The sequence below is a fragment of the Leucopleurus acutus genome (assembly GCF_964270905.1).
Source record: "Leucopleurus acutus genome assembly, chromosome: 14".
NCBI classification, from domain to species: domain Eukaryota; kingdom Metazoa; phylum Chordata; class Mammalia; order Artiodactyla; family Delphinidae; genus Leucopleurus; species Leucopleurus acutus.
Genome location: NC_139156.1, coordinates 30,229,194 through 30,253,195, shown reverse-complemented (window position 1 = coordinate 30,253,195; position 24,002 = coordinate 30,229,194). Strand labels below are relative to the sequence as shown.

Genomic DNA, 24,002 nt, shown 5'->3' with positions numbered 1-24,002 from the left:
CTTAATGCCCAAGAAAAGAGAGCATTCCCACACCTCCAACCAGGGAGCAGCCAGAGCCAAGCATGGGGCCCACCTCCCCTACGGAAAGCCACGGGTCGGAAGCACAGAGCCCCGGAACAGCTTGCTCGATCTCGCTGCCTTATATTCTCACCAACTCTGGGAATCCTCCTCCAGGAAGCTCAGTCTGTATAGATGACCCACTGCCAGCTCCAAGTCCCCAGAAGACAGGAGATCTGTACAGGAGGGAAACACGAACCTCACCTTTCTTCCCCTGCAGCCATCACAACCCTTCCTGAAGTCCTATAAGAAGTCCCAAATCATCCAGAGTTGTAGTGAGAACCAGGGAATTAAGATTGCTCTTCACTTAAGACAGAAAATCACAAGAAAGGGACCAATACTCCTATCTTTTCTCTTTCCCTTTAGCACACCTGGCTGGGCACCCAAGACTGTGAGTGTACGGATGCCAACAAGCTGAAGCTGGGTGCTGGGGTCCGTCAGGGCCATGAATACCAGTGAGCACAGCTGGTCCTTGAAGTCACTCAGAGGCCTTTCATCTAGGAAGAGACAGAGTCCAGGTTAGAGGGAAATCCTATTCAGAAGTGATGCAAAGATAACCTGGGACAGATTTTTTTTTTTTTGCCGTGCTGTGTGGCATGTGGGATCTTAATTCCCTGACCAGGGATCGAACCCGTGCCTCCTGTGGTGGAAGCACAGAGTCTTAAGCACTGGACCGCCACGGAATTCCCGGGGCAGATTTAAAGAATTTAATCCATTGGGTATCTGGGAAGTACACTAGGAAAGAAATCAACAGCTCTCAACTGTTAAATGTTCTCTTGGGCTACATCCTCAGAACAACAGGTCCACTGTTCTAGACTACTTCTCTGTAGCGCTCTTTGCCTGCCATCCTTTATAGGGCTATAGTGCTCAGCAGCCCCCAGGATACCACATCTAGAAGATGGCCTCACCCTTGTCTTCATAGCTCCATTTCTGTTGCAGCTTCAAGAAACCCAGGATCATTTCAAGGATTGTCCGCCGCTGGTTGCTCTGTAATGTTTTAAGGGGTATTCAAGTCTAAAAATACTTTATTTTTAAAGGATTTCAGTCCTGCTACTTGCAGAATTGGGGAGAATTATCCTTTTACATAAGAGTGTCAGGAAAAGAGTGAACAAGGGAACCAGCAGCAGCTAATGGGAGCAAAACCCGAGATCTACTATATCTAGGCCCAAGCTCAATGCTTAGCGCTCTCTCTGTGAGACAGCGATCCTGGCAAGGGGTCCCATCATTTCCCCAACAGATTCTGCTTCCTTACCTGACTGTGCTTGTGGAACTGTTCCAGCAGTAGGGGCAGCACGTTGCTGGTGATGTGGTCACAGGCCCGGGCAGACGCACCTGCAGCCGCCTGCAACAGTTTGGCACTAGGCCACACCAGTTTCATGTCTGGTTCACACAGATGGTGCCTGCAGTCTAGAAAGGCAGCACATCACAGACCTAGGGAGTAGGCTGAATGTTGCCTGGTTCCCCTGCAGGCCATAGAAGTTGGAGGCTGAGCCCTGGGACAGTTGGCTAGCAGTTACCACTTAAATTGCTTTCAATTCAAAGCAGGGCTCCAGCACCCAAATCACTGAACATGGGGGCCACTCATGAAAGGTCACTGGCCTTAAGGAATTTCTCTGTTGTGCTCACTCCCCTTTCTAGCTGCCATGGCCCCATTACCCTGTAGAATGTTGCTAAGGAAGGAGTCAAGGAGGTCCTCAGCATCAGCCCTCAGCACAGAGCGAGACAAACACGCAGTCAGGGAGTTAAGGGCTGCCAGGCCCTCGGCCTCTACCCGCTCACTTGCCGTCTGGAACACCTGTCAGGGAGGGATCCCATGGCTACTGAGGTGAGCCTGCACCAGGTGAGACCCCACCCACCTACTGCCTATTTCCTTTGCGGGGAGGGGGTGATGAGAACCTTTGGGGCACAGCAATGGATATTAACCCCCCAAATGAGTTTCTTCTCAATTGGTGTATTCTCACTAAGTCCTCAGTCCCACTAGGATTGATACACATACTTTTTGAGAAACTGAATACAACTTTGAGCAGTGGTTGTTGGGAACCCCTTTCCTAAGTCTCTTCCTCTCCCGCTCTACTCAGCATGACCTATGCTCCTTACCATGGAAGGACAGGAATTGGGCACTGTGTGAGACTGATCATGTGCCACGACCAAACAGCTGACCCTACCTTGTCATTCAACTAGAAGTATGCCCCCTTGCTCTCTTGCTGAATAACCAAGCACAGCAACAGAGGGAAAAGGATACGGTGTGTTATTTCCCCTCGTGCCTGACAACCAGGAGTTAATGGTAGTGAGTTTATCTAAGTAACACTCACCTCTCTGCGGATAGAAGCCCAAAGGCTGGGGAGGAAGTCCTTTAGTTCTTTCTGTCCGTACACAGCACAGCAAGCATTCTGCCAAGGAAAGCACAGGTAATGGCTATCTACACACTCAGACTTCCTAGGACATGCAGGCCCCTCAGCATAATGGCACCTGAAAGACCCCGGCTCTCAGCAGTAAACCAGCAGGATTTCATAACCATCCTACCCAGGTCACTGAAAAATAGGAGCTTGTCCTGACTGATGGAAAACAAGCATGAAGAGGGAGCCCTGGTCAGCCTTTCCTCAGCTGCCACTCAGTTACTACAGAACAAGACAAAATGCAACTGGGGGCTTTAGGTCAACATATAGGCCCGGATTCTGGGTATCCCTCTCTTGAGGCCAATGAACTATTCCCTGGCTCTCCAAGAATCAATTCATAATCCTTTAGCACCCCTAAATTGTCTAAAGACAGCTGGATCCTCAAAAGAGAACAATCACTCACCAGAGTCTGCAGAGAATCCAGCTTGGCACTCAGAATCTCGGAATCCACTTTCTCAATCAGCAGGGGGAGCAGGAACTGTGGGAGAGAAGGAAGAACTAAAGAGTGAGATATGGGTAGTGCTGCAGCCACACCAAGGCCAACCATGTCCTCACTGCCACCAGTTCCCAGGGGTAGGTGTTACATCAAGGAGCTATACTCGAGTCGAGAGTAGTGACTGTAAACCAACCTCCCTCTCAATCCATGGCCAGACTCCCAGTGACCTGAGAAGTGGGCTAGCTGGCAAAGCTAAAGAATTTCAAAAGATAGCACCAAATAGGGATTGGTTTACTATTTTAAATGAAGAGATGGTGAAGTTTTTTACTTCGAAGGTCTGAAGACACTTGCAAGATGCCATAACCTAAAATGTATACTGGAACTTTTCCCCCATGCTTCTACTGTTCTTTCTTCAGACCCTTCTGTGGGTTGAGGCTACATATCCTAACTTTGGCTAGACCCACCTCAGCAAATCGCGGTGTAGAAGCCAGCACAGCTCGAAGACTCAGGATGAGATCTTCTCTCTGGATACCATGGGGATCATTAGGTGGCTGGAAAAGGCAGAAGGGGGCGTGAGCTTGTATAACTCTTCAGACCACCCCTGGACACAGGCGTGAACCTGGCAACCCTGCAGAATAGGGTGAGATTTACACCCAATCTGGCAGAAGAAGTTTATGGTATGAGGCCCCAGCAGGAAGACTGCTTGCTCTTACATGTTCCTTGGGAATTTTTGTCTGTTGGGCATTTATTTTCTATCTGATCACACAGTTTCCATCTTATCTATCATCTCACCACTCAGAGATAAGCACCCTTAACTTTCTGGTGCAAGTTTCTTCTCTGTATATATACTATCATGACTATGTGATTGGTAGACGCTGTTTCCCTTTAAAATATATACACTTTTTAAAAATGTGATCTTTTGAATATATTTTCTGCAATCTATTTTTTCACTTAATACTAGGTACATTTTTTCATGTTATTAAATTATTTTTTCATAGCATTACTTTTAGTGGCTGATACTATTTCATTGTGTGGTTAAGCCACAGTTTATTTGGATAATCACCCTTTGATGGACATTCCTATTTTTTTACCATTATAAAAAGCTGTAATTCTGGCATTATAAAAACTTTCATGATTTCTGCGTCAAGAAGGCAGATTTTTTTTATTGAAGTATATAGTTGACTTACAATACTGTGTTAGTTTCAGGTGTACAGTAAAGTGATTCACTTATATACATATATATTTTTTTCAGATTCTTTTCCACTATAGGTTATTATAAGATACTGAACATAGTTCCCTGTGTTATACAGTAAATCCTTGTTGTTTATCTATTTTATATATAGTGGTATGTATCTGTTAATCCCATACTCCTAATTTATTCCTCCTCACCTTTCCCCTTTGATAACCATAAAGTTTGTTTTCTATATCTTTGAGTCTGTTTCTGTTTTGTAAATAAATTCATTTATATTACTTTTAGATTCCACATATAAGTGATATCATATAATATTTGTCTTTCTCTGTCTTACTTTACTCAGTATGATAATCTCTAGGTCCATCCATGTTGCTGCAAATGGCATTATTTCATTTTTTTATGGCTGAGTAGTATTCCATTGTGTGTGTGTGTATGTATACATACACACACACACACACACACACACACACACACACACACACACACACACACACACGCACCCCCCCCCCCAACATCTTTATCCATTCATCTGTTGATGAACATTTAGGTTGCTTCCATGTCTTGGCTCTTGTAAATAGTGCTGCTATGAACACTGGGGTGCATGTATCTTTTCAAATTAGAGTTTTCATCTTTTCTGGATATATGCCCAGGAGTGGGATTGCTGGATCATATGGTAGCTCTATTTTCAGTTTTTTAAGGAACCTCCATACTGTTTTCCATAGTGGCTGCACCAATTTACATTCCCACCAACAGTGGAGAGTTCCCTTTTCTCTACACCTTCTCCAGCATTTATTATTTGTAGACTTTTTGATGATGGCCATTCTAACAGGTGTGAGGTGATACCTCATTGTAGTTTTGATTTGCGTCTTTTCATGTGCCTGTTGGCCACGTGTATGTCAAGAAGGCACACTGAAAACATACATCAGATTTTCCTTTTCTCTTTAGAAACCCCACCAAAAATACAGTAAAGGGATTTTCCTTTCTTTTCTTTTTTTTTTAAAGCTATAAAGCTAAAGGTTGACGAGAACAGGATAAGGGATGTTAGCAACAAAACTGTAGAAGGTGAAAAGCAGATGGATAAGAAGAAAATGACTTAGCAGAGCCAAGACAACAGAATCCTCAGTAGGCTTGGGGAATGCTGAGTAACTCCCCATATACACCAGTCTCCTCAAAAGGCTTCGCAACCAGAAGTACCAGGTACCTTTGGAATTGGGAGTGGGGTTCGAGAAGCAATCTGACCTCCGAGATTGCTTCTCAAGTCCTCCCTAGCTGCAGTAGAATCTGGAGGTTTAATTCTTTAGAGAGGGTAAGACAGAGGTCTAGTCTTAGAGACATAGGTGCAGCTGAGGGCCTGGGTGCTGAATCAAAAGAGGTCTAAGTGGGAATTCCCGGTGGTCCAGTAGTTAGGACTCAGTGCTTTCACTACCAGGGTCCGGGTTCAACCCCTGATTGGGGAACGGCACGGCAGGAAAAAAAAAAAAAAGGTCTAAGTGATACAGTTTTGAGAATTGAGACTTTCCAACCCCTTCCAGCCCTATTTGCTTGTAGCCAGACTTCTCCCTCTAGGCTGATCTAAGGTCTTTTTCTAGAAGAACCTGACTAGCCCAAGAGGAAGAATACACTGGGGGTTCCCAAGCTGTCCATGTAAGCCACTATACAGGGAAGTTCATCCTCAGCCAGCCCATTCCCTGTGCTCAGAGCTCCCACTCAACTTTATAATTCTCACTTTGAAACATGTGCAAACTCCCAAGGATTACCAGATATCTGAAGAAAGCCTCTAACCTGGAAATAGAGACCAAAAACAAACAAAAAAAAACTTGGAGGAAACAAAGACCACATGTGTGGGGAGAGTTTTCAAAAACAGTAAGAAAGTAATTCATTCATGGATTAAATAAGAACAGAATGCTAAAGAAAAAAAGACCACCAGTCTTAACTTGGTGGTCCAGCAGTTAAGACTCCGAGCTCCCAATGCAGGGGGCCTGGGTTCGATCCCTGGTCAGGGAACGAGATCCTGCATGCCACAACTAAGAGCCTGCATGCCACAACTAAAAGATCCTGCATGGTGCAACTAAAGATCCCGCATGTGGCAACAAAGATCCTGCGTGCTGTGACTAAGATCCAGCACAGCCAAATAAATAAATATTTAAAAAAACAAAACAAAAGACGTTCAAGAGATCATCAAAAATGACAATAAAAGGCCCTGGGAAAATGGATAAAGAAGATGTGGTACATATATACAAAGGAATATTACTCAGCCATAAAAAGGAATGAAATTGGGTCATTTGTAGAGACGTGGATGGACCTAGAGAGTGTCATACAGAGTGAAGTAAGTCAGAAAAAGAAAAGCAAATATCGTATAATAACGCATATATGTGGAATTTAGAAATTGCAAATGCAAAGCAGATATAGAGACACAGATGTTGAGAACAAATGTATGGATACAAAGGGGGAAAGGGGTGGGGTGGGAGGAATTGGGAGACTGGATTGACACATATATATTATTGATACTATGTATAAAATAGACAACTGATGGGAACATACTGTATAGCACAGGGAACTCTACCTAATGCATTGTGGTAACCTAAATGGGAGGGAAGTCCAAAAGGGAAGGGGATATCTGTATGTGTACGGCTGATTCATTTTGTTGTGCGGTGGAGGCTAACACAACATTGTAAAACAACCATACTCCAATAAAAATTAATTAAAAAAAAAAGGTCCTGGGAAATTCAAAGCATGAGAGCAGAAATGAGAAACAAAATCAATAGAAGGGGTTAATAGGAGATGTGCTAGTCCTGGGCCTTTCTGCCCTCAGAGCCATTCCTTGGGCTGACCACTGCAGGCTACATTTCCCAGGCTCCCATAATGGCCTGGGTTCAGCCAACGGGAAGCAGTTGTAGAAGAATGCAGGTCAGAAGGAAAGGAAAACCCAGGGCATTTCTTCCCATTTCTCCAATTTAGTGGGCGCTTTCAGCATTGGCAGCATCTCCTCCATGGCTCCAGCTTCTACTGATAGGCCTATGTTTTTGTCATACTCTCAGCCCCTGAGGTCCAGTAACATCAACTCTTCCCTTTGTCCCTCCAGCCTAGGGGTGATAATGGCTTCCTGCTATTGATAGGTTGCCTCACTATCCTGTTTGGCTTCTCAGCTTTCCCATAACTTGTAAAAACAATTTCCTGCATTAAATTATTTCTGTTTTAAATACCAAAGTGGTTTCTGTTTTCATGCCTGGACTTTGACTGACAGAAAAGATAAAACTGTAGAATTTTCTTATAAACTAACAAAAAGGGAGAGGTAAGAAATATGAAAGAAAAGTAGGAGATTCAGAGGTCTAACAGAAGACTGATAGGAGTTCCAAAAGGAAGGAACAGAGAAAACAGAGGGAAAGAAATCATCAAAGAAAGAATGCAAGAAAATTTCCCAGGACTGAAGGACATGAGTTTCCAGATTGATGGGACCTACCAAGTACCCAATACAATGCATGAAAGCAGACCCGTACTAAGGCACATAATTGTGAATTTTCAATATATTGGGGGAAAATAATCAAAACTTAAAAGCTTCCAGAAAAGAGGAAAAAAAGTGACCATAAAGTTTTGCAAATCAAAAAGAATTTAGACTTCTTCACAGCAACTGAAAATTCGAGGTAAATGTAGGAATGCCTTCAATTTCATACCCATATTGTCAATAAGTGGGAGGAAAGAATGAAGACATTCTAGATTTACAAAAATCTAAATGTTTCACTCTTTTTACACACTGGGGAAGCTAATAAGGGATGTGCACCACCAAAATGAGGGAGTAAACTATAAAATAGGAAGTACATAAACCCAGGAGATAAGAGATCCGATCCAAGAGAAAAGACAAAGGAATCCCTAGATGATGGTAAAGGAAGATTATCTACTCTGCATTAAGAGTAGGAAGCAACCAGTTAAGACTGTATGGCCAAGTTAAGAATGGTTTTTACATTTTTAAGTCGTTGAAAAAAAATCAAAAGAATAGTATCTTGTGACACATGAAAATGATATGAAATTAAAATTTCCGTGTCCATAAATAAAGTTTTATTGCAATATAGCCACTGTACCACATTCCAGTGTCTATGGCCGTTTCTGTGCTAGAACAGCAGAGGTGAGGAGCTTCAACAGAGACCATATGGCCTGCAAAGTCTAAAATAGTAACTATCTGGCCCTAACAGAAAAAGTTTGCTGACCCCTACACACAGGATAGGAACCATCACTCATACTGATGTGATCCACTATGAGGATGGCAAACGGCCAAAACAGATTGGTAAGACCATAAAGAGTATTTCTAACATAAATTGTTACACTAAAAGCCAGGTGTCCCTATTTAAAAGGCTTAAGTTCTTCTGAGAAGAAACAGTGATACTGATTACAAAAGACATGAAAAGAATATCAGAGAGGTGGTCCCAAGCAATTGATGTCAACTAGAATAAGCTGGTTAAGAAATTCCCTATGGCAAAAATGGCTGTGTATCTTTAAAGGCACTGAGAGTCAATGCTCCAATGTAGTTTGGTATGCTGTGGTATAACTCCTTTCATTTTTTCCAAATCACTAATGCTTGCAGTACACATACCCATGCGTACCCATATAGTGATGAGACCCTGAGTATTTGGAGAAAGAAGGAAAATCAAGATGCAGAGTGGGAGGAAAGTCCGAGGGCATCAGAGCAAACACCTCCTGTACACACTGTGCTCAACTGTGTCGTCTTTGTTTAGTCAATTTGTTTCTACTGCCTGAGATGCACCCTCAGAATCCAGGATCATATCCTACACATCCTTCAGAAACCAACAGAAATCCTATCTTATCTGTGAAGTCAGTTCCTGCTTACTCTAGCTCACACTAAACTCTGTCTTCTTTGAACAATTATAACACCACTTGTTTTGGTCCACAATCTCTTACTGTTACTTAAATGTTTCAACTTTCAAGGACATGAATCATGTTATACAATCCTGTAGTTCGAAGCACTACATACTTTGTCAAGGACTCTCCCAAATACCTGCCGAATTGAACCCTTCCTCCCATGGCAAATGTTTTTCCACTTCCCAGTTTACTAAAACGTTAAGTTCTTGAGGGCAGGGATTGTTTCTTTTGTTCACCGCTGCACCCTCAGGGCCTAGAACTGGGCCTGGCACATAACAGACATTGGACAAATATTTGAATGAGTGAATGAATGAAAGGTACTACTTACAGGGGTAAAATCAATAGGGAAGTAACAGGATGTCACTTCAAACAACTCCTCCACAAAGGGTCCTAAGGCAACAGAAAAAGAATGAGGACTTATAAGCCTCTCATCTGACAAGCCCCAACCAGCTAATTCAAGGCTACAAGGGTGTACCCAGGCTATAGTCTCTGGAGATGAGGTCATGGACGATGCGGAAGGCCACCAGAAGATTACGGGGATCCTTTTCCCCATCCATCACCTGGATGAAGCCAAAGGTGAAATCAGCTCCTAGGCCCTTCAGCTCTGCGGAGGAGAGAACAAGATCATTACTGTCCCGTGGGATAGAAAGCTGGGCTTTCTTCTGGCCTGTGTTCTCCCTCTGCTATCACTGACTTTCCTGCCTACCAGAGCAGGCCCTTTCTGTTTTCCTATTCCAAGAGAGTTCTCAGTGAAGAGAAGATGTGCAACAATACATAATTGTTACAGAGGTAAGAATTTAAAACATCAGCTCAAACTCCACCGTTTCTTTACTTTCCTGGGGAGTGAGTGGCTCCCAGTTTCCCTTTATCATCCTCTCAAAGTACTGGCTCTTCTATATCACCCCTGGGCTAAAATGAGTCCTGGTAATGGGGGAAAAAAAAGATGTGCTCACTTTTCAGATTTTCCAGAGAGCCCTGCCTCTTACCTTCTTCCCGGGTTCGCATGAAGTTGGTAATGATACTGTAGACTGTGTGTCGGTCCACCTGTGGCAGGGACTTGGTAGGAGAGACAGGAAGTAAGTAAAGAAAGTGCCCAAAGAATACCTCAGCTGACAAAACTACTTCCTGCTTCACAATCTCTAAGTGGACAGTGCTCTTTACACCAGTATAAGATGAACCTCAGAGGAAATGTAGAGAAAGGATACGGCTATTGCCCAGCAGTCCAGCAGTGGAACCGATAACCAAAACCTGTCTGCTGTATGCCTTACTTTAAGTGTAAGAGGACACAGGTCAGACATAATGGCATGCCTCGCTCTCCTTATACAGTAGCAAGGGATAGCATGTGAACGTGGTCAAAGACCTGAAAGAGTTCAGAACTTAGAAGGCAATTTTTTTTGCCATCTAATTCTAGTTATGTCAATGGCTGGGAGATAGAGGAGAATACCAAGGTGACTGTTATCACTCACCTGTACGTGGACCTCCTGGAAGATGGCTTTAAGCACGGAGACAGCCAGCCCTGGGGGCAGGGCCACACACAGGCTCTGGGGGAGAAGAGAAGTGTGAGCACAGAGGGAATTCTGGGAATTCTAGCACAGCCTTCAAGACACAAGCCTAAAACAGGGCTATTTAGCTACAGTGGGAATCACAACATCCAGGTTTGGGAAGAAGTGCTAACAGTGAGATACATGGTCCCTTTTCTCAAGTTGATTAGGTCTCTGCAGCTCCTTCCAGTTTGGCTTTGAATTGCAGTCCCCAAAGGATACTTTTACTCTACAAACTAAAAACAGAAGTGGAGCTGGCTGAGACTAGTTTAGTCCCACATCTGGGTATCTGCTTTGAAGCACTTGAAGTCTCACCCTCTAAGGGGAAGGAGAGAATTCACTGGAAATAGGTTCCTGCAAACATGGTATGTAATACAAAAAAGAACTCACAAGTGCCCTCAAACCCTGCAGGACAGACGGGATCACAAGATGATGGTCCTTCAGCCGGTTCTCATAGAATAGGATCAAGTGTACCACTGCACAGACCAGAAATTCAGCCGTTAGTTTACACAGGCTGGAGGAGGGCCCACCGGCTTTGCTCCTTCCCAAAGTTTATAAGGGCTGTTCCTGCTTGGGCTTCACTACAAATTTTCTCCTTCACTGAGAGATATGTCCCAAGCCCTCCCATTTGAGGGTGACTTCCTTGATCTGTCAGGAAAATAGGTGAACATCTTTTATTATCCATTCTCACTAGGTCACAATCAAACCCATTCTCAAGCCGAGAACTGCCTTTCTACAGAACTTGGGTTGGCAAATTTTCTCAAAGGGCCAGACAGTAAATATTTTAGGCTTGTAGGACAAAGTATGTCAAAACTACTCAACTGGGCCGCTGTAACATAAAAGCAGCATACACAATAGGTAAATAAATGGGCATGGCTAGATGCTAATAAAGCTTTATAGAAGATAAATAAGTTGTTGGCTTTTTTCCTCAGGACTTCAAAACACTTTGATATTTCATTACTTTTCCACTCCATCTATGAAACACTACTTTGTCCATTTTACAAAGAGGGGAAGATATACTGAAAAATACTGTCTAAGGCTACATTTGAAATCCATGTGTCTTGTGTCTCAATTCTTATCTTCTCTGCCACATATACCAGTGAGGAATGAAGACCCTGAATTAAGAGTTCACAGATACCTTATGTCCTCCCTCCCTCCCTGTAAAGTTGGCTTGAATAGACAAGGCCTTGGCTCAGCACTCCTACTAGCGATGCCAGTACCTTCCTTCTCCAGGAGCAAGGAGTGACACTGCAGTAGCACCTGTGACAAGAGCTGGATTCCTCGTGCCCGAGTTCGGGGTTCTGGATTCTCTAGAGAGGACCTGGGGTAAAGTAAGATAGAGACAGCCTGACATTACCCAGTTCAAACTTTTGAAGTAAATATTTTGCAATTAGTCACACTCACCCCCTGGGCATGGAAGCCAGCCCAGGAAGGTATTCTGGAGGTGCTTAGCATTACAGACAACACTAAGGCCAATCCCCAGATTGACCTGGCATCGTTAGAGGCATACGTGACACCACAGCCAACGGAAGTGTCCATCTCCAGGCACTGACTGGGCATGGGGCTTACTCCTTCTCATACAACTGTGACATTCCTCTGAAACAGAGCTTAGCAGCTAACCACAGGGCTCAAGAGATGACTGGCAGCTGCAGCTTCTACCAAAACAGGAGGAGAATAAATATATCACTGTTAAAGCAACCACTATAGTCTTAGGGACCATATCGTCTTTATAACTGGAAGACCATTATGGTCTTTATAATTGGAAGTTTACAAAGTAAGATGGTCAGAGTAAAGGTTTTAACTATTTAGGATTATTGATATGGGAGGACCTAGGCTGAAGCAACAAGGAGGTGATTTATCATCAAAACAACCCACATTTAGACATACCAGAAGGAATCTAAGTAAATGCAGGAGGTAGAAGACTTCTGAAGGAGAACTGGCCAGGATACATGAATGAAACCTCAAGGTTAAGAGTATCTATAGCTAGGGGTAATGGGGTAAAAAGAAGCTCACTTTTGACAGGATCCTTAGGACAGGAACTTATAGAAAGGTAGAAGTAGAAAACTGTGCATTTAAAAATGGACCAAGGCACACAAATGCTCATAGCAGCATTATTCAGAATAGCCAAAATGTGGAAACAACTCAGATATCCCTCAACGGATGAATGGTTAAACAAAATGTGGTATACCCATATAACAGAATATTGTTCAGCAAGAAATGAAGTACTGATACATGCTACAACAGGGATGAACTTTGAAAACATTATGCTAAGTGAAAGAAGCCAATCACAAAGGTTACATATTACTGTATAATTCCATTTATGTGAAATTTTCAGCATAGGCAAATCCACAGAGACAGAGTAGATTAGTGGTTGCCAGGGGCTAGGAAGAGAAAGGAATGGGGAGTGATTGCTAATGGGCGTGGGGTTTCTCTTTGGGGTGATGAAAATGTCTTAAAACTGACTGTGATAAGGGTCGTACAAATCTGTGAATACACACTTTAAAATGGTGAACTTTATGATACATAAATTGTATCTCGATAAAGCTGTTATTTAAAAAAAAATGGACCAAGGCCACAACATGAGGAGAAAGGCCAAAAGGTCTCTTATGTGGGAAAAATGCATAATAGTGACCTTACTCCCCCACCCTCTCCCCAATTTTCTAGTTTTTTCTGTTTTAGAAGACATGCTAGCCATGACAGTTAACAACCTTCGCTAATTTAAATGTCAATTTAAATGGTCTACCAAGTATGAAATATGAGGAAAGCAGACATTAGACTACAAGCATATAGTTCCTCTGGAGCTTGGAATATCTGGTGGTAACACTGGTCTTCCAGCTGTTTTTCCAAGCCTTTTCCTATAGTGGGGAACCTGGTGCAAGGTCAGCCTCTTGACCACTCCCCAGGCTGGGCTCACAGCAGGTGTGAGTCAGATGTAGGCTGACTAGAATCCTATTGGGGAGGGTGGGTCTAAAGAAGCAGAAGAGGAATCCCAGCTCTAATTAACTAACAGTTGATGGCTTTCAACCACCCATCTCAGCCTAAACCTGTGGGCTGACCCAGGAGCTAATGTGACCCACAGGCGGTGTTCCCAACACTTCCTTAGGGGCCTCAGTCAGGTGGCAAGAATCATTTTTCAGGAGAAACACTGGCTTAACCTGAGGTACTGATATGGGAGGGGGAGGAGGGTGTTGGGCTACAGCAGGAGAAATTCAGGACAAAATAACTTTTTCAGAGTGCAGCGCCAGGGCTGGAGACTGGTATTCTAGAGCAGAGGCTCTTACCCAAGGGCTTCCACCACTTGTAACACCGTATAGCTTCCAGATTTCACATCTAAAGGAAAGAAGAAAAAGAAATCTGAAAAAATAAAAATAAAATTCCATCCCAGGGTTCAGTGGCTCTAATTACCAATGTTTTTGCCTACCCTAGGTCTTACACCATGGGGCCCACCATGCTTGCCAAGAGCCTCTCCTACATGAAAAGCATTTCTGTAACACTTCAAGTATGCAGCTCCAAGTATAAAAATTGAAAAGAAAATCAATATATCATTTGCAGGTAACTGTTTATCTAGAAAATCCAAGAGAAATAAATGAAAAAAATACTACAAACAAAATAATTCATTAGGGTGGCTAGATACAAAATTAATATGAAATTAAGAACTTTCACATACACACATACAATAACCTGAAAAATTATATAAAGGAAAAAAGAGCCTATTTACAATAGCAACAAATAAAAATTAAAAAAGAGAGAAAGAGAGAGAAAAATACCTAGATATAAACCTAACAAAAAATGTGAATATCTGGGGACTTCTCTGGTGGCTCAGTGGTTAAGAATCTGCCTGCCAATGCAGGGGACACAAGTTCAATCCCTGCTCCGGGAAGATCCCACATGCCGTGGAGCAACTGAACCCGTGTGCCACAACTACTGAGCCTGCACTCTAGAGCCTGAGAGCCACAACTACTGAGCCCATGCGCCAAAACTACTGAAGCCCGTGCGCTCTATGGCCTGGGTGCCACAACTACTGAGCCCATGTGCTGCAACTACTGTAGCCCACGCGCCTAGAGCCTGTGCTCCACAACAAGAGAAGCCACCACAATGAGAAGCCCACGCACTGCAACGAAGAGTAGCCCCTGCTCACTGCAGCTACAGAAAACCTGCAAGCAGCAACAAAGACCCAATGCAGGCAAGAAAAGAAAAAAAAAAAAATATATATATATAAAAATGTGAATATCTGAATGGTGAAAACTTTAAAGAACCACTGAGAAAGTTACTGTGTTAAAAATAATACATAATTAGACAGGCAAATTCTGAAAAAGAGCAATGAGGGAGGGAGGGAAGGCAGTTCTTCCAGATAGTAAAAGATTGTTATAAAGTCACAGTAATTAAAATACTGTATAGTTTTTTGTTTTTGTTTTTGTTTTTTTGGCGGTACGCGGGCCTCTCACTGTTATGGCCTCTCTCGTTGCAGAGCACAGGCTCCGGACGTGCAGGCTCAGCGGTCGTGGCTCATAGGCCCAGCTGCTCCGTGGCATGTGGGATCTTCCCAGACCCGGGCACGAACCCGTGTCCCCTGCATCGGCAGGCGGACTCTTAACCACTGCGCCACCAGGGAAGCCCATAAAATACTGTATAGTTTTGAATATACTTTATGTTTTCCATAATAAAAGTAAAAAACAAAATATAACCAGTGTAGTATGAGTTCATATTCAAAGAAATCAATGGTACAGAAATAGAATAGCAAATCCAGAAAGAGACACAAATACATGAGAATATGATTTTAAAAATCATATTTCAATTAATGAAAAACAGACTATTCAATAAATGGTGTTGGCATGATTGGGTAAATATTTGAAACAAACAAACAAACAAACAAACCAATGGCTCCGAATCTTTCACCAAAGTAAATATCAAATGGATTAAAGAAAAAAACACACGAGAACATTTCTAAGTATAACATAGTTATATTTAGCCATAAAAGAAAAGATTGGTTAAAATCAGCTACATTAAAAAAAAAATTGGATTTTCTGCAAGGCAAAAACAAACATCATAAGACAAACTGGGAAAAAATATTTGCAATTCTTATAACAAAGGGCTATTTTACCAATATAAAAAGCACTTCTACAAGTCATTGAGAAAAAAGACCAACAACCAATTTTAAAAGATGCTCAACCATATTAACAACAGGAATGCAAATTCAACTCCCCAAAACGTTGGTTTTTAACATACTAGACTGGCAAAGATCAAACATTTTGTATCACGCTTATGTTTGGTGATGGTGTGTGGAATTAAGGCACTCTTAAACACTGTAGGTGGAGTAAAAATTGGTACTGCCCTTTTATGGAGCACCCCCCCCCCTTTTTTTGGCCGCGCCTGTGGGGCATGGAGGATTTTAACTGCTTGACTAGGGGTCGAACCTGCGCCCCCTGCAGTGGAAGCGCGGGTCTTAACCACTGGACCACCAGAGAAGTCCCTATGGAAGGCAATTTGAAAATACTTTTTAAATTACAAATGTACGTAGGCTTTAATCCAGGGAATCTTCTCAGAATTTATCCTATATACTTGTAAAAGTGCAAAATAATGCATGTACAAGTTTTTTCATTTCAGAATGATTTATAATAGCAAATGACTGCAAACAACAAATGGCTGGGACATGGAAGCAACCTAAGTGTCCATCGACAGATGAATGGATAAAGATGTGGCACATATATACAATGCAATATTACTCAGCCATAGAAAGGAACGAAATTGGGTCATCTGTAGAGAGGAGGATGGACCTAGAGACTACAGAGTGAAGTAAGTCAGAAAGAGAAAAACAAATGTCATATATTGACGCATATATGTGGAATCTAGAAAAATGGTACAGATGAACCAGTTTGCAAGGTAGAAATAGAGACACAGATGTAGAGAACAAACCTATGGACACCAAGGGGGGAAAGTGGCGGGGAGGGTGGTGGTGGTGGTGGTGGGATGAATTGGGAGATTGGGATTGACATGTATACACTAATATGTATAAAATAGATAACTAATAAGAACCTGCTATATAAACAATACATAAATAAAATTAAAAAAAAAGAAACAAGTTAAATAAGTTATAGTACATCCATAATGGAATTCACTGTAACTACTTAGGAAAAAAATTGAAAAAAGACTGAGGAACCTGTATATTTATACTGATAGTGGGAAAAGATTTAAAAGCAGAACATAAATAGAGTGTACATAAATAGTATATAGTATGTGCATAGCATTGTTTTTAAAGGGAGGGAGAATTATTTCTATTTGTATTTATTTATATCTCTAGAAGATGAAAGGAATTAGTAACACTGGTTGTCTCTAGGGAGGGAGACGGGTAGCTGGGGATTGAGAGGTAGACTTAAAAAAATGTTTTACACTTTGGAATAATTTTAGATTTAAAAAAAGGTTGTAAAGACAGTATAGAGTTCCTGTATACCCCTCACCCAGTTTCCCTGAATGTTACCATCTTACATAGTATATCTGTCGAAACTAACAGAGATTAGCATTTGTATATTACTTTTAATTAAACTCTAGACTTTATTCAGATTTTACCAGTTTTTCCACTAATGTAATTTTCCTGTTTCAGGATCCAATTAAGGACACCACATTGCAACTAGCCATCATGAATCCTTAGTCTCCTCTAGTCTGTGAAAGTTTCTCAGTCTTCCTTGCTTTTCATGACCTTGGTATTTTAAAAGAATTACTTTATAGAATGTCCCTTGATATGGGTTTCATTGATGTTTTCCTCATGTTTAGCCTGGGGTTATGGATTTGGAGAAAGAATAGCATAGAGGTGAAGTGCCTTTCTCATCACGTCATATCATAGGTACAGTATATCAACATGACTTATCACTGGTGATTTTAACTTCGATCACTTGGTTAAGGTAGTGTCAGCAGGTCTCTGCACCATACATACTGTTACTATTTTTTCTTTTCCCACACTCTTTCCTTTGGAAGGGAGTCACTAAGTCCAGTCCACAGTTAAGGGGAAACAGGAGATTAAGCTTCATTTCCTAGAAGGAGAGTATTTATCTATCTATGTTATTTGGAGTTATTCTAAGGAAGATTCATCTCTTCTCTTTTCTTCATTTATTCAGTTGTTTACATCAGCATAAGCTCATGTATATTTATTTTATTCCTTGGGTTATAATCCAATACTAGGTGTTTTTTTGTTTTTTTGTTTTTTTTTGCCGTGCGCGGGCCTCTCACTGTTGTGGCCTCTTCCATTGCGGAGCACAGGCTCCGGACGCGCAGGCTCAGCGGCCATGGCTCACAGGCCTACCCGCTCCGCGGCATGTGGGATCTTCCCAGACCGGGGTGCGAACCCGTGTCCTCTGCATCGGCAGGCGGACTCTCAACCACTGCGCCACCAGGGAAGCCCCAATACTAGGTTATTTTGTTGCTCAAATTTTCTATCTTTGGCCATGGGGAGCTTTTTTAGGTTGGCACCAGTGTCCCTTTGCCATGCCCCATCCTTTTATTTTTTTAAGTGCTTTCTTACTTTCTGGCACTACAAAATACTACAGGGTCATCTTGTAACTTCCCTGACCCAACCCTTGAATCAGCCTTTTCTCCAAGAAGCCCTGGTTCCTTTTATTGGAGAATGGTATTAAAAACCAAGATCTGGGTGTAACTGTGCTCATTGCTATTGGGGTGTCACTGCTTCTAGGCCCTCCTCAGCAGAGAGAGCTGGGAAATATATGTACGTATTCTAACCCACGTATACACACATATTATCATTATGTCTGTATCTACCCATATATATTAAACTAAACATAAGATCATATTAGTCTCCCCTCTAATCTAGTGCCACAGGGGTCGTTCTAGCCTTCCCCCTTGCTTATTTGTAATTTATTTCTCTGACAGTGAGAAACCTGGTTCCCATTATCTATTATACCATTTATTATTCTTTTCAACACTAGTGTAGCTAATAAACTACTTTCAGAATTGTCAGCCTCTGTGAGAAACAAATTTATAAGCAGAGTACAGTATTTATGTACAGTTTTCTCTTTAGCCTTATAGTCTCCAGACAAAATATTGTTTTCCAAAGTCACTTAGATCAGCTTTTCCCCCCACCCCCTTTAGCAAGGATGTATCATACACTAGTAATATAGTAAATTCATTTGTCACAGTCTGCATGCCATCTTGGGATGGAAGGGAGACTCCTCACTGTGTATCCTTTTGCACCTTTTGAATGTTGCACCATGTGAGTGTATTACTTATTTTTGAAAATGCAATTTTAGCAGCACAATGGTAATTCACATAGATCTAACAGAATCATCTTGGGATAAATTTTCAAAGGAGAAACAAAGAGCAAAGGTTAGCCATCTTCCTAAGCGTTTGATTAACGTAGAGGGGTTTTAGCTCAATAAGGTGTGGCAATCAGGGAATTACTTTCGCAGCCTGTTCTGGGTCCCCAACCCACCTACTTCTAAATGCAAGACCTAATTAGTCAGCTCTCGACAACACCAGACTTTGGCTAGGTGAAAAACAGGCTTGAGAAAACTCCTAAACTTCCGGTCCCCCTTAAGTCTGTGGTCTCTGAACAACAGCTGTGAACTGAGCTGAGGCGCAATCTGGTACTAGAGTAAGAAGTCCGATCTGACTGAGGAAGGGAGTGCTCTAGTTGGGATTCATAGCTCGTGACTGGCACCAATTTAGACATCAGGCACTCTTAGCCTTACTCGTGCCAGGATGTGGAAGGCCCAGTGCTGCCCCTGCTCCTGAGAAAGAGCCAAAGGGAAAAATGCGCAAGCTGTGGGGTGGGGGAAGGGGCAGCAGCTAGACTAAAAGGACAAACCAAGGCACTATCAGTTGTTCTACACCCAATTCCTTAACGTCAGTACTGAAGAGAGATACCCATTTCTGGGTTACAAAGTTGCACCATTTGGGAGGGTGGAAAAGGGTACTTTTCTGGAACCTCCTGGACAGAACCCAGGAAACTCTACTGAAAAACCCATCTAAAAAATAATTTCAGTAGCGGCCACAAGGGTGTTAGCACATAGGAAGCCATAGGGGACTGATAACTGTTACTGAACTGAACCATCCTTCTTCAGCAACACCATCAAAGTCCTCTGTGTATGCTGGGCTAGGGACTCTCTTTGGAAGTACCTCAAGTGCTGTTAAGACAAAGTACCTGACTATTAGGCCTCACTCAGTCACCTCTAATTTTTTCATTAAAAAAAAATTGAGGTATAATTTACATACAGTGGAATGCACAGTGAACATATAATTTGATTAGTTTTAACAAAAGTATACCCAGAGTAACCAACACCCCAATCAAGATATAGAATATTTCTACCACCAGAGAAAGTTTCCCTCACACTCTCTACTAGTCAATCTCACTGATATAGGTTGCCTCAAATTTTATAAATGAAAAAGAGTTCTTCAGCATTCAGTATACATCATTATGAAACTGGCTGTTTTACAATTACAAAGAAACATCCATTTGCATGTGATTTCTTGAATCCCAGTATATGGGTGAATTCTCCTGGCAAAGCCCTTTAGTCTTCATACTTTCACAAAGAATCCATCTTGAATTAATGCAGCACAAACATAAAAGTGAAGTACAAAAGTCATACAAAATTAGGAAAAAATGAAGAAATAATAAAGCTATTGCAACAGTAAATAAGAGTAAGGAAAATGGCAAATAAGGTGGCAAAGAACTAGAATCAGTATTTTGAAGATGTTTTCACAAAGGTAACTAAATCTAACATCTTATTCTAGTTCTGTTGAGCCTATCTTAGAACGTCTTTCAAATTTTCATCTTTTCCTTTTCATCCCTTATAACCAGACTATACAGGGACAGCTGTCAAAATAACCTTCAACTTTTTAGTGTAATGAAAAGGTTCTGTAATTTTTAGATAGTGGTGGTAGTTGTAGAACATTGTGAATATACTAAAAGCCACTTATTTGTACACTTAAAATGGTTACAGTGGTGAATTTTATCTCAATTAAAAAAAAAAAGCCTTCTGATCCATCCCTAATCTATCTAAAATGCACAATTACTTCCCTGCTCACCAATCTCCCTTTGCCCCTCATTGCCTAAGACCTGACTCCTTGGCTTGATGTCATTCACGATTTAGCCCTCAATCCCCTCCAGCCTCACCTTTGATCATAACTCCTATCATTCAGTCACATGAAATCTCAACATGTCAAGCTCTTCCATATCCTTAAGCCTGGAAACACATTCCCTTGGTTTGGAATGCCTCTTTCCTGCCCTTGTCAGTCTGAGGAACTTCAACTCCTCAAGACCCAGCTCAAATGGCAACTCTTCTGTGAAGCCTTCCTTGATTCCCAAAACAGAATTACTCCCTCTTACACGTTCCTTGAATCATTCTTTAAAAAAATTGTCATGTACGTTTGGTTTCATTTATCCATTCAACATTTATTGAATACCTATTATAAATCAATTACTGTGTTAGGACTGGAGAGAGAAATATAGACAGGGAGCTTTTAAGGAGCCCAGTCTGTTGGGGCAGAAAGACACTTAAAACAATCAAAGAACAACAAGTTCAGTGTTACCACAGTGATATAAACAGAGCCTGGGGTAACATAGGAAAGGAGTAAAATTCTTGGGTGTATGGGACCGTCCATCACTAACTTTAAGTGATTAGTTCTCTTAACAATAAAAGTTCTTCCAAATGAAAAATACCTGGAAGTACTGTTAATTATGCACTTGGACTCTAGGGATGAAAGAAGCTAATAAAAAGTTAATTTTCCTAGGGGTAGTCTCACTGGCATAAGAAAAACAAATGTAAGTTCCTTTCCCTATATAGGTTGGCTAAGTTTTTCCAATGTGTCCAAGATCTGTTCTCTAAAAATGACCTACTAGCACCTGCTAAATACCCACTCTTTCCTCAGCAGGGCACCAGTCCGTGTGGGGCACTGAGGAGTCGTCAAAGGAGTATTTATATGAGCACTGACATAGAATGCACAATCAGACCTCTGTCTGATGGAGTTGCAGCCTCTTGAGAATCTGGAGTAGCAGCCAAGGGGGAAGGGGAGAGGGGGGAGGATGTGAAGGAACAGGAGAGAGAAAATTCCCAATCAGGACTCAGTTCCAATCAAGCTCTCAAAATGCCCTTTCTGCTGAGAATGCCACAGACATTTCTCAGAACTATATTTTACTTTTCTTTAACAGTTTTCTGGTTTCAAGAATAGTGGTCTCCTCGTGGAATTACAAATGTAGGAGAATACAATAAAGACTGAAATGAAGGCAAATCCAAATAACCAAGAGGAAGAAAATTTATATCCATCACCTATAAATCCAACATGTTCAAAATCAGCTCCCTTCCCAATTTTTGGACATAGTACTTTTCTTTTGCTCATCTTCAGGCTCAAAAGCTGAGGTCATCTTAGAGTCCTCCCTCTCCTCCAAGCCCTATAACTAATTAGCCCTCAAATTCCAGATTCTTCCTTCAGCATCTTTTATTCCATTCATTTATACCACCTACTTATGCTAGTCTCCAGGAGACTATGGTGGTAGAAACAGGCAGGTAGGATGCAGAGATGTGTACAGAAGTAGCTACTAAACAGTCTGCAAATAAGTATGAGTGGTTGAGAAATAAGTACCACAGAGATTCTGAACTGTGAGATGATGTCTGGCTGGAGTAATCAGGAGACACTTGGGGGCAGGCAGTGAGCACTCAAACTGGGCCTTTAATCCCAGGCCTAACTTTAATTAGATGGAGCCAGTGGAGGGATCTGGGAAGCAAAGCAATCAGGGGAACAGCAAATCAACTGGCTGCCTGGAACTAAAGATCCAGGAGGGGAGTGGTAGCCATTGAATGCCTGGCTGAGCAGCCTTTAACTCTTAGGCTGCCAGGTCATTCCTCTTCCATCATTTGCACCTTTACATCTGACACCTACTCTTATCAGGAACCCAGGTGCAAAACAAAGTTGGTGGTAGCTGCCTTTGTGATCACAGGACGTTCCTTCTGCAGTTACAATTTGTAGGAGAGGCTGCGGCTATGAGTGGCTGAATAGAAAGCTGGTCCCTTCAGCACTAACGAAGCTTGATTTAGGCTGGAGGATTAGAAAGCACATCTTATTCTTTCTGGGGATGCTTTAAAACTCTGTCAGCCTTCAACAACCCTAACTAAGGCTGTGATCTAAGATTGAGAATACCGATTTAATCCTTCTCAAATTCATCTTCACTATATGACTCCCTTGCTCAAGGATCTACATTGATCCCAATTACCTACAATAGGTCATTTAAATCCCTCTGTTTAGAATCCAAGGTTAGGCATCATCCAACCCCACCAAACCTTTTCAGCCTTATCTGTTATTACCCCTCTGTTAGTTATCTGTTATTACCAACCTCCTTTCCTAATCAGGAGAGCTAAATTACAACAGGGCTAGTGTTACAGTCTTAGCTGAGCTAAATTTAAACTAGACAACAGTTTAGGCCACTTTTTTTTCAAAAAATATAAATTCTACAAAAATATTTATAAGAACTTGGCGGTCTTTATTCATGCTGACTTCTCAAGTGTGTTCTGAATTTGAAGAACCCTAAATTACTGTGTTCATAATGTATAAATGTGAAAAAAGTTACAAATAACACTTTTTATAGTAATGTTCTTTATCTTGATAGTGGGTAGGTATAAGCATTTTTCAAAATCAGTGAATGTATGCTTAAGATTTGTACACTTCATTGAATACAAATTTTACACCAAAATTTGTATTAAACTATAAACAAACCCTAGTCAATGATATACATACCAAAGCAGTTAGAGGGAAGTGTACTGCTATCTGCAATTTAAATGACAGATAGATACATGATAAAGCAAATTATATTAAAATGTTAATGGTAGAATCTAGGTCGTGGGTGTATGTGTGTTTTTCTTATGAAAAAATTACTTAGACTTTGCTGTATGTTTGAAAATTTTCATAATAAAACATGGGGAAAAATGACATTGATAATACACTGTAGTTGTTAATCATAAGCACTGACGACACACTATACTGCACAAAGCTGTAAGAAGTTAACTTAGTGGAAAGGCTACATCAGGCATTTATTTGCTCCTTGGTGCTTCCATGTCACCCTGCACATAACTCTTACAGCCCTTTTCATGGTGTACTATCCGTTTGCATGGCAGTCTCTCCCACCATATTATAAGTCCCTGGCAGGCACACATCTAGCGTAATTTGTATTTATATCCCTATTACTTTGCATCGTGTTTCAAGAATAATGTGTTCAATAATGGTGGAAGGATTAAATTAAATTGAAATATTGCTAAGGATCAAAGTATTATACTTCTGGCAGATTCACATTATTCATTTCTCACATATTCTAATAGTGAATATGTTCAATTTTCAAGAGAAATGTATCCTTTACTTCTCCCCAAACACGCAAAATTTCCAAAAATAGAGACAAAAAGCATCTGTGCTGACAAGATTATTTTGTATTCTATTACTTAAACACAAGGTCTGAAGGCCTCCTAACATTCAATAACTTTTTAGATTTTTTTTTCTAAAAGAGTGAAAAGTCTCAG

At 41.5% G+C, this 24,002-nt stretch overlaps 1 protein-coding gene across 1 annotated transcript in view; it reads right to left on the bottom strand.

The window, feature by feature from the left end:
• The window catches only part of MMS19 (MMS19 homolog, cytosolic iron-sulfur assembly component), a 32,148-nt gene that overhangs the window by 7,297 nt on the left and 849 nt on the right, over positions 1-24,002 (bottom strand). The window contains exons 2-16 of the mRNA XM_082854929.1: positions 13,776-13,824; positions 11,715-11,815; positions 10,885-10,970; positions 10,420-10,494; positions 9,940-10,009; positions 9,429-9,557; positions 9,282-9,343; positions 3,354-3,440; positions 2,857-2,931; positions 2,370-2,447; positions 1,714-1,852; positions 1,310-1,464; positions 966-1,044; positions 429-554; positions 152-233 (exon numbers count right to left, since the gene is read on the bottom strand). Coding sequence (XP_082711055.1) covers positions 152-233; positions 429-554; positions 966-1,044; positions 1,310-1,464; positions 1,714-1,852; positions 2,370-2,447; positions 2,857-2,931; positions 3,354-3,440; positions 9,282-9,343; positions 9,429-9,557; positions 9,940-10,009; positions 10,420-10,494; positions 10,885-10,970; positions 11,715-11,815; positions 13,776-13,824 — 1,393 coding nt within the window. The remainder of the gene's footprint in view (positions 1-151; positions 234-428; positions 555-965; positions 1,045-1,309; positions 1,465-1,713; positions 1,853-2,369; positions 2,448-2,856; positions 2,932-3,353; positions 3,441-9,281; positions 9,344-9,428; positions 9,558-9,939; positions 10,010-10,419; positions 10,495-10,884; positions 10,971-11,714; positions 11,816-13,775; positions 13,825-24,002) is intronic.